This window comes from Dreissena polymorpha, chromosome 15 (genome assembly GCF_020536995.1).
Source record: "Dreissena polymorpha isolate Duluth1 chromosome 15, UMN_Dpol_1.0, whole genome shotgun sequence".
Classification (NCBI taxonomy): domain Eukaryota; kingdom Metazoa; phylum Mollusca; class Bivalvia; order Myida; family Dreissenidae; genus Dreissena; species Dreissena polymorpha.
Window position 1 is genome coordinate 7661243 of NC_068369.1, and position 12040 is coordinate 7673282.

General features: G+C 35.3%; 1 protein-coding gene across 1 annotated transcript in view; it reads left to right on the top strand.

Moving 5' to 3' along the window:
- The first annotated feature begins 398 nt into the window (after nt 1–398).
- Nucleotides 399–12040, top strand: part of LOC127860819 (calmodulin-A-like) — a 32963-nt gene continuing 21321 nt past the window's right edge. The window contains exons 1-6 of the mRNA XM_052399109.1: nt 399–410; nt 727–784; nt 1672–1815; nt 2232–2341; nt 3162–3252; nt 8488–8544. Of these exons, the coding sequence (XP_052255069.1) occupies nt 399–410; nt 727–784; nt 1672–1815; nt 2232–2341; nt 3162–3252; nt 8488–8544 (472 nt within the window). The remainder of the gene's footprint in view (nt 411–726; nt 785–1671; nt 1816–2231; nt 2342–3161; nt 3253–8487; nt 8545–12040) is intronic.

Sequence of the window (12040 nt, forward strand, 5' to 3'; positions counted from 1 at the left end):
AAAATGTATTGGCAACGACAAACACAAAACCAATATTGCTCATTTCTCATCCTGTTATTTACAGAAAAGCATGACTGTTTTCATTCTGCAAACACTTCATACTTTGTAATTAAAATTACTAAAATATAATATTTCACGCATCTCCATAAGTGGCTACTATTAGTAAATAATTTCGTGACAGAAATATCGACATACTGCAATAATACGCTGGGTTATTAAAGGGGATATATTAACGTCGATCCTCAGTATGCAATGAAGTTGTAAATTGCTACAATAAGTACCATTCACGGCTCGTCTGATGCATGGATCAATATCTCCACAGATATACATTCAGAAGTCTCCTGCAATCTGTAGATAGGTGTGTTTACTTTGCGCGGATTAACTGCAGCATATAAATCATGTCTATAAATGTATGTATATTTAATAACAATTAAAAATTATTTTGAAAATGTGTTTTTTAACATATACATATTAATATTTTGCCTAATGTTAAACTAGAGTTTTAAAAAGAGGGTTGTGGATATTTCTAGTTCATACTACGTTATGTTGTACACAAATGCACAGCATGGTTTTAACGTATTGTAATGGTTATATATATTGTATTTAACAGTACTAAACGTTTAAAATACATATATACGGGACAATATAACACTTTAACTACAGAAATTTATTGTCCATGCCATATTTCAATTTGTTACAGTCCAGTATATTATACATGTATGCTAGTTTCTCTTTCAGAAAGATCATGCCATCCTGACGAAATATTCCAAAGGCCAGATACGAGGTAGGATAAAGAAGATGCGTTTGCAGAATGGAAACACTTTTTATGAAAACTAAAAAAAAACTTAGCCAAAAATGCGCATAATATTAACGTGTTAAGTTATGTAAGATTAAAATGTAATCATAGTATTCTGTAAATCTTAATTTATTGTAAATTGTAAACATGTGCGTGTTTTTGTTTTATTGTAATTGCTTGTAAAGGTGGTTAACTATATCTAAAATGCAATTTAATTTTGAGAAATCACTATAATAAACACAATTTATTCAGCTTCCTATTTAGGAGCTAAACGCAATTTAATATTAACGTGTACATTGGAAAATAACATAGTGTTATTGGAGTTATTACGCTGTGCCTTTTAAAGATGGTATATTGTTCTACCTTAGTTGATCCCTATTAAAATGTTGCTTTTGGACATGTAAATGGTTCACTTGTAATTGTTTTAATATATTCATGTGAATTATTATGACTTCTATTAAGTCCAATCGCCATCGATCAGTATCAATCTTTAATCCTCAAATACCAGAAACGTTCGGAAAACAAATTTGTTGGCTTTGTTGTTATTTAGAAATGCGAACATCTACGAAAAAATAACTGTAAATCGATGGAGAAATATAAATCTAGTCCAATGTGTGAATTAATAGCTATCTTGAAGCATCCAGATAAGCATTAAGTGACTCACACAAAACAGCAAATAAAAAGTAAAATTAAATTGTACCTTTTAAGAGGTATAACGTATGAAAATAAAATTGGTGAGTATAGTTTAACACGTATATATTTTTATTTTTACGGTAATTTTAATAATCTGTCCAATTAAAGATGTTAAACACACACGAGTATAAATCGTTACGTCAAATCAAAAGCAAAGTCGACATATACATGTGTGTTTGCAGAGTTACGCGAGGCTTTTAAGCTGTTTGACAAGGACGAGGATGGCTCCATAAAGACTGAGGAGCTGGCAACAGTACTACGGAACCTGGGTCAGTTCCCCTCCACGGACGAACTGGCCATGATGCTGAAAGAGATCGACATTGGCGGTGAGTTCGTGTGCAAGACACTGGTCGCCAACAGGATGACATGAAAAGCGCATGATTTTTCCAATATAGTTTATAATTATTTCTTTGTTGTTGGGGTTCTTAATGTCGTTCAACGCTTTAACATTTTCTAACATTTTCTCCCTGACAGGATATGACAAAATACTTTAGATATGCATATTGACGGTATATCCACTTTATATAGACAATACTTAAAATACGCATGCCCTAATGTGACACCACATAATGTATCTAGTAAAGAGTTTGCATCGTATTTCCGCAAATGTTTCATTATGGCGACGGCACTCTTAGATATGATACATTTTCGCATGTGTGGCTTCTTTCCATCTGTCCTTGGTCTATTGCTGATCTATTATATACATATTGTTAGAAAATGTGTTTACATTTGTATCTTCCAGGTGACGGAACGTTCCGTTTCGAGGAGTTCGTACAGGTGATGGCCAACATGGGCGGGCTGACAGAGCATACTGAGGAGGACGAGGAGAAGGAACTCAGACAGGCGTTCACGGTAAGTACAACACTTTAATGACATGCTTTTATAGATGAGAAACTTAATTCTGCCTCTGAAATCATGTTGACATAACTCTGGTATAACATCGAGAAGGAACAAAGACGAGCGTTCACGGTGAGTACTCACTTGAATGACATCGATAACGGTACTGTGACAAGCGTTCAATAAGTTGTATACTATGAAAAAGGAACTTAGATGGGCTGTGAGTCTTGCTCTTGTAAAACATCGAGAATGGACAAAGACAGACATTCACGGTGGACACTCACTTGAATCATATCGAGACGGAACTATGAAAAGCGTTCAATTAGTTGTATACAATGGAGAAGGAACTGTGAGTATTAGTCTTGTATAACACCGAGAAGAAACAAAGAACGGCGATCACCGTGAGAACAGCATGATGCGTTAAAGCTTTGTGTTCTTTTAGAGGAAATGCTGAAATACCAAACGGGATCTTAATGGTTTGCAAAGCGTTTAATATGATGATGACCAGCGAGCTATCCATTTGTTTGATATCACTATTCTATGCGAAAAATAAAATACCCGAACTTAAATTTGTTTATAGTCTTAAAGTTTTGCTTTATTTAAAAAGTATTTTTTAGTTTTAAGAATTGTTAAATGGTATTTTTTTATGATATCTGGTGGTCCTTTATTATGTATCTCTTTTAACCAGAAAGTATGATATTGTAACAAATCCTCGTTCTGAAAGACTTGGGCGTAACACAGGTGCATACGATAATCATGGACGACACGTTATGCACATGCATTTACCCAGTTTCCACATAACGATGCTTATACATGTATGGTAATTTCGTGATAGGTGTTTGACAAGAGCGGAAGTGGATACATCTGCGCGTCAGACATCCGGGAAATACTGCATTGCCTAGGAGAGAACCTCACGGAGGAGGAAAGTAAGTTACCATGATGATCGAATACTCAGTTTGGCCAAAAAAAAAATAAACAAAAATTTCCCTTCCACAGCCAATCCTAGATCGAACCAAGATAATCAAAGCGAACAAAATATATTTAAGCAACTCAAAAAGGAAAGTTTGGTTTGAATGTTCTCGTGCGAGGAAACTCGTGAAGATCGTTCAAAACTAAGTATATAGATTGGTTAGCGATATTTGTTTTAAAATACTGACAATTTATATATGTATATTATAGCTCACAGTATGTCCGTTTTGTGGTACTAGACGCTTGAATCGAAAAACATTGCATATGCGTTCTGCGGTAATAGACGCTTTGCGTTAAAAAGGAGAAACATTGGATGTACGTTATGTGGAATTGACGCTTTACGTAAAAAAGATGAAATATAGTATGTGCGTTCTGTGGTAATAGACACTTGTCGTTAAAAAAGAGAAACACTGCATGTGCGCTCTGTGGTAATAGACTCCTTAAGTTACATTTGACATGCAACCCACACTTACGCCAGAATTAGTCACAGACAAAACGCTTGTCTGAAATGATCTCAATCAAAAGTGCAGAAAACAAATTAAAGTTATTAGATAAAAATAAATAAGGTCCATCTATAAAGATATTACACTGTCAATGTGCAGAAACATGTCAAAAATAGATGGAAGAAGGATCGTATATACGTAGTTTTCATCTTAAAATTTATGGAGAAACTCTCGAGATGGTATCCAAGATAAAACTAGTACTTGTCTGAACGACTAACAAAAAGATCTCAAGGACACTCTCAAAGTGGGATGGCACCAATTACCTCATTTGGACACCATATCACTACGCCACAATTTATTGTAAAGATTTATAATTGTGTTTAACAGTTGCCTAAAACGTGTATTAGCATATTTCATTTTAAAACATATAATACTGGCAACACGATGTCATAGATAAAGACCGTTTCTGTAAGCGTTTATCGTTTTCTTAACTCCTATTTTATGCAACTAAAGCACAATTGTTATGATAGAAGAAAATGCACGGGAGTTGTGATTTGCGATTGTCTTTCTAGTCCGATTTTATACAGAATGTTTTGTACTCAACGCGGTGTTTAAACAACAAATATGTTCGTAGTCAAAACTGTGATGATTTGTTTTTATGACCATTTCAATACATTGTTTCGTAAAAAGCAATACGGGAACATTTTCAAATAAGCTTAATCAAATTGGGTTTCCAAATCTTAATACATTGTAGCTGGTACCTTCCATATATCGTTCTGGCGTGTTGTCGGTTTTGAAGAAGGTCGCTAAAATGCAAACGCCAAAAAAATACCCGACAGTGCGACAACAATATCGTCGATACAAAACATACGACATTTACGTTATGTCTTACCGGTGAGTCGTTATGGCGTATTTTTGTTAAACGACCAAACTCGCTAAACGCCAGACAATCAATTTACCCTATATTTATTACAATTGTCGCCCTTTGTGTCGGTCTGGCATGTCTATTTGTTATGAAAGCGTAGTTTCATTCTTTATTCTCATTTATATACATACATTACATATTTATAACAGTGACACATATTCACATTAAAACATTATGTATATAACCGCTCATGATGTTGAGCTATAAGAGATATTGCAAATGTTTGCATATCATTATATAAAATATCATTCTATTATCACTATTCACAATACTAAGAGATAGAAAATAAGTGCTACTCTTTGTTTAAAAATAAAATAATCAAAGTTAAGACAATGATTGCTGTAAATTGGAGCACTAGCGCGCTAGTAAAATACAGTTTCGAGAATCGAATATCATTCTTGATCAGATCAGGAATACACTAGTTAGCACTGACTTTCTACATTTACATAAAATTAAATTTTAGATTACACTAAAACATATATGACATTATTTACAAAGTAAAAATTGTCGTCTTTTTAAAATTGCATGACAGGTTTTGGCACATTGTCTAATCAAGTCTTTATTTGAGAACAGCATAGTAAATCGATCTATTTTTGATATGTTTGGAAACTCAGAATTGCATTCAATTGCCTTCGAAAGTAAACTATCTCTTAAGTCATTATATATTTGAAATTCAAGTATAACATGAAGTTCATTTTCTACATTTTTACTTAAACAAAAAGGGCATGTTCTATTTTCTTCTATTACTCCTTCATAACGCCCAGTTTCAATACGAATGGGTGCAAAGTTAGAGTACAATACTCTTCTACATAATAACTAGACTTTAACAACTTATATAGTCTAAGTTTATTGCGTCCTCGGCCAGATGGACCTCTATCATTATTAATTCGTCAAAGCCAGCTATTAATGTAACATTCATGTGTAATTTCTTCTATATTAACAGCAAATGATCTTGGTATAGGAATTTCTTAATTGCAGTACATATTCATGTCATTTTCTATAAAATAAGAAGTAACATTGTATATCCAATTTTTACATGAGCGGCTTGATTCACCGTGTGCCCACATAGCCACTCTTTTGTTGAACCGCGACCCGTTCATACATGCCAATCTCGCCCAAAACAATGAGACACTTTTCCATTGTCGGACTATTGGTGGCTTCCATGCCATTTCACCGGAAATTCCATCATTTGGTGAATATTTACCAACCCCGAGGAAGAAACGAATAGCCCGGTGTTTAACAGAATCTATGCAAGAGTACGACCGATAACCCCATAAAGGTGCACTGTAGCTAATGACAGGCCAAACAACTTAATCATAGAGTTTGGAGAATACATGATATGGAAGACCCCCAACAGATTTGCATTTGGCAATCAACAGGCCTAAGGCTCGACTGGCACTCTGGGCAACAGCTTTAACAGTAATATTCATATCAAGATTTTCATGTAAAACAACACCCAAATAAGTATATCTGTCAACTATAGAAAGCTGATTTAAACCACACCTAAACTTATACGATGTACATGGTGTAGATTTTGGTCTAAAATGAACAATATTGCTTTTATTACAATTTACCACCATATCATTAGTCTTACACCAATCATTTACGCCATTGATTAACATTTGCAAATCTTCAGCAGTTTCTTATAATAGTACAATATCATCGGCATACAACAAAATACATATCTTTTCATTGTCTAAAGTTAAACCAATGTCTAATGACTTAAGATACAATGTCAGATCATCTATGAACAAATTAAACATCAAAGGAGATAGGATACAACCTTGACGAAGTCCACAGTTTACATCAAACCAATCAGTTTCAAAAGAATTTAATCGAATACATGATTTTACATTTGAATACAATGACTTTATAGCTTTCAACATTTTACACGTAATACCAAGATTTTCAAGACGATGCCATAAAACTTCTCTATTAATAGTATCATATGCTTTTTTTAAATCAATAAAAGCGCAAAAAGTATCTTTTTGTTTCTTCTTACGACTTTCAATAATGTTTGTTAAAGATAAAATATGGTCTGTCGTGATTCTTCCTTTTCTAAATCCATTTTGTTCATCACAAATTTTTATATTATTCTCAGACCATTTACTTAGTCTGTTATTTAAAACATTACAATAAACCTTATACATTGACGCAGAGGCGTATCCAGAAAATTTTCAGAGGGGGGCTCAACAGGGGAGGGTGCGGGAGGGGTGTCCCCTTGCGTCGTCGATTTTTTTTGAAATGGCACATTGAAATGATGCGATTTCCTGCTATCTAATCAGCATTTTGCAACGATAAAAGTGCATGTGAAACAAATAAGAACTTGAGTTCACACATCAAGTGTGACAGACACACGGACAGACAGACACACAGGGGTAAATCAAATGTCTCTCAAACCACTAAAGAGGTGGGAGACATTATCTTTATCCATAACTTTTTTAACGGAGTTAGATGGGTGGACCTCCTATTTAACCTCGTTGGATTTCCTACTAGGTCAACTTAGGTACAACATAAAAATGTTTATGTCCATGTCCCTATGAATGGAAAGCAGGCACACAGCGGACAACCTGTCCTGACCCATTGATGATCTTAGTTTTGTCTTAACAAGTCCTTGGGCACTGATACTCCTTTCACACTCGCATAATTTGACAGGGAACACACATGATATGGACAAAACAGTGTAAATGGTGGGGTACAGCTGGGAATCACAATGTGAAAAAGAGCCCTGAAGGGAAGTAGGTGGGTAAGGTACACCTTTCCACCTAGCCTGCCATTTAAACATTTATCTATAGCTAAATGTATGGATGAATTTCATTAGTTGAATGTATCTTCTTCAGCCAATCAAATAGCGCAGTTTATTACTTACAGTCAATGAAGCGTGCACTTTAGCTGACGAATGTTAGATCGTCTGTACACATGCCTGGGGGCTAATCACACAAATCGACAGCTGTTTATGACTTAATTAGGGACATATGACAGGAAATACACAAGTGGATTGAAACTGTTAGGGTCTCATTTTTATTAAAAATCGTGTCTAGCCAGCCAGCTGGGGGGGGGGGCTTTAGCCCCCTAGCCCCCCACCTAAATACGCCTCTGTGACGATGCTAATGAGATTCCTCTATATAATAAAGGGTCTCTTTTATCTAATGAAGAGGATTTAGGAATAGGTTTGATAATACATTTACCCCATAAAGAGGGAATAATACCGTTATCAAAACATATCTTAAATAAAACATGAAGAAATGAGACACAAGTAGTGTTGTTTAGCGACCTTTAAACTCCCCAGCACGACAACAAGCCATGACGCAAAATATAAACGCTAGACGAAAACAAAGCGCCAATACGACACTCATGTGATCCGTCGCCTGTTTGTCGTTCTGGAGTGTTGTCATGTTGAAGACTTCAAAACCGCAAAAACGCAAGAAAGATATAGTAAAACAGCCGCTATAGAAGATCGCCTCTGGTTTATTTCTTTATTGCGTTGCGTTTCCTGAAGAAGAAAATTATTTATTCTCCCTTTCTTTATTTTTCAAGACAATCATAGATTTGAGCGGCGATCGTGATATAACGACTCATTAGCGCCCAATATACAAGACTTAAAGCAGTGTCTTACTACAATTTTGCATTGCGGTAAGTGGCACAATAGTATCAATCCGGTGAACCGGATTCACGACGAGAATAAAATGGTGCTTATTTACTGATAATTAACATACTTAGATACATATTTTGCGTCTGCCATTATCATCTGTTGAGTTTGTCCACAATGTTTTTGATTAAGTCAAAGTGTGTCACGTATAATGATTTTTTTGTTCTAACTTTAGTTGATGAGATGATAGCGGAAGTAGACATTGACGGGGACGGTCGGATCGATTACCAGGGTAACTTGATTGTCGTTGTTCGTGTTCTTTTCCGGTATTCGTAAAGCTCTTAAAAATAATTAATTTTTTTTTCATTTTCTCAAATATTGTCCTCAAACCTAATGAGGTTTATAAATTCCGATACTGATAATAATAATTAAATACCAGTGTTGATTACATAAATGACATGTATTCTGGGTTGCATGCTTTCATTTTATGATAAGCACACTCGTCATGGAACGTGATTCTTTTGAGGATTTAAACTGCAATTTAAACAATACGTTTTGAAGTCAATTAAAATGGATTGATGCAAGCAATTTAAGCTTATGCCTTATTTTTCAATACTTAATCAATAAGCCTCAATATGAGGCTAAAAGTAGAGGGAAAATTAGGCTTCTGGGACAGAACCGTTTCCCAACCGTTTCCCAACCGTTTTCCATCCGTTTCCCATCCGTTTCCCATCCGTGTCCCAGGCAATTCTATATATAAATGTATAATATCTTTTTCAAGATATTATATATCCCCCAGGAAATTCTCTATATATATAAATGTATAATATCTTTTTCAAGATATTACATATTTCCGAAAAGTCAAGCTCGGGGCGGCATCCCATTCGCAAACGCGGCGGCTCGAGGACTTTTGACCACTACCATTATTCGTGAAGGCCTTTGAAAAATATTTCGTTTATATGTTTAATTTCAAAGTCTTGGTAAACAATGTCGTTTGGTTTGATCATTCCGAGTAAGAATGCCGTGGTAATAGCACCTTTGCGATATTTTTTCTCCTTTATATCACACTCTAAGTTTAACACGTATTTGTCAATCAACCTAAGTTGATTCCGTTTTTTAACGTTCACCCACTGTTTCATTGACTCTTTAATGGTTGCTTCCATCTTTTCAAACTCATCGTTTTTAGTCCAGAGCATTTGATTAAGTTCATCATGCAGTTGGACGCTGTATGTTTTTGGTATTTTAAACGTTTTATTGAATTTTAATAAGGTAGACGTTCCATCGTCTTTGTCAATAATCATACCACATTTTCCGAACCCTAGAAGCTCCAAATACCTCTTATTTTCCTTATCAGTTTCACGCTTACTACATTCTAGAAAAAACGGATAAAATTTCATGTTTTATATTAGAGTTTGATACTTATAAATCACGTTGATAAAACATACAACTGCATAACTTGAACTCCAAGATCTCCGGCTCCAGTACTTGCTTGTATAGCGAGTCTATAATACAGGTATGCTGTAGTAGTTGAAATATCGAAAAACAAAGGAGCATTAGCAGAGCCAAACAACTTAGTCGTAGATGTCAACAGTGGTTCAAATGTTTTTCCATCATTGCTTCCAGAAAAATTCCATTCAGTTATATTTTTACCATCAATAGCTCGAGCTTTGAGCGCCACTCTCCAAATGGTAACGGCTTCAGGACATTTAATTTGCAGCCATCCCTTTTTTGCAGGTGTGACCCAGCCTTCATTAGATCCCTTGTCATTAAGACTATTAAATGCGCGGTATGCTTGAAAGTCACCAGGAGTCGCTGCACTTGCAGTGGCCACAAATCCAGTTCTACTAATATTCTCCTCTAAAATTGGAACATAACCCGAATAACTTTTTTTAGGTGTATTTGTAATGAGTTCCTTTGTAATGAGTTCCTTTGTTATTTTAATCGCATTTTGAACTTCAGCATTTACTAACTGAGTAACTTGAGACCAACTAGATGCTTCAGATCCTAAGTACGTGGTTGGAGGATAATGAACAGGTAATCCTTTAACCATCCTACCACCCATGTTTAAATCACCAGTCATAGTATCTCCAGTCTTTGAAACAGCGTGTGTATCAACATAATTTTTTGTTGCAGCATCCTGAGCATTCATAGGATCCAATACATTGATTATATTGTGATAATCCATATTAATATTTGCGTCAGCGGCATTTCTACCATCTCGCCTTAAGAACGTATTAATGGCCTGTGATAATGTAACCCCTCCTGAAATCACTCTTTGCGATGATCCGACGTTTGTTTGACCAAATTTGTTTACAGACATTTTTATATACACATTTTTTTTAATACAATGAGTTTATCACATGTTGTAAGCTTACGCTTTCACATTGTTTAAGAATGTAAAGACATAGGTGACCACAAAATACCTCACCATCCGTTTGTACTCTTTCGCTATTATAATACACAGGATTCCTTATATAGCTGACGAGTTCAACAGGCGGTGCTAACCCATAACTGTCAAAGTACAGTTTTTCATGACCGTTTTTGATCCATGCAGTCCAGTGTGTACCATTTCCTCGCGAGTCGCATAGATTTAGAATTCCACACTCTTCCTTTTTAGGGCTTTTCGGAAGTTCATCGCGAACATAGACACCCCTAAAGTGTTTAATTTTTAACTTTTTAGCGGCATCTATTAACTGGAAATTGGACAGAGGTTCGTTTGGTAAGACAACTCCTTCAACATTAATATACTTTTCGGTATTAAAACTCATTTTATATAGTGCTATTAATGTTTTGTTTTTATGACCGTTTTTGATTCATGCCGTCCAGTGTGTTCCCGGCATATTGGGATAATTGTCGCGCACATACCTTACTCTAACGTTTAAGCTTTTTAGTTGCTTTGCGACATCAATAAGTTGTGATGTGCTTGAGAACGTGCTGTATATGGGGATGTTGGGGACAACACGCCCACCCACGCTCTTAAACTTTTTTATTATTATTTTTTGATTGTCTGTGAGATTATTGCTCATTTTGTTTTTTTCTTAGGAGGTTATGTCCATAAGCCATTGTATGAATACCGTCTTTTAGTATAACACGCTTATCATCATTTGCGCTAAGAGCTACCTTGTTGACCGTTTCAGTATATATTTCATGCGCGTATGATCTGAAAACGTTCATTGACCTTAGCACTTCTTGACGAGAAAACAGCGTGTTTTTATAATCGTTGTGTGTAATGGTGTTTTCGATAACGCTCTTTTTTACCCCCTTACACTTTTTGTTTTCCTTTCCTTCATACATTTTACAAGAATACAGTTTAGCTCGGAGTCCTACAAATTCCTCTATTTGTTTTCCAGCTGCCTCATCTTTGAACATTCCGATAACCTTTTTGTTTACACCCGTTTTAATTCCGGAGGGGTGATCTTTTGGATACTCGCTTGTATCAAACAGTCTTTCAACATCGTTTGAAATGTCTGCATAAAAATCTTTAGTTTTAATTTCGTAGACAAGACTGTCTGTGTCGGTAAACAATAGCTTTGCCATTTGTCCATATTTAGCCTTGATGTAGTTATAGTGAAACTCATACATTATTGTCTTGCTTAAGTCTAGAATAGACATTCCAAGATAAATGGGTTTGTTATAACATAACTTGGTTTTTCTCATATGTACAGCTATTAAATTTTCATCAAATATAGTCAAGCGGTCGAAATTAACCTTTGCAATGAGCTTTTCCGCCTGTGTATTATTATTAACCAATCGGATATCAACACGATTTTCGATGTTCTCCATTGTTT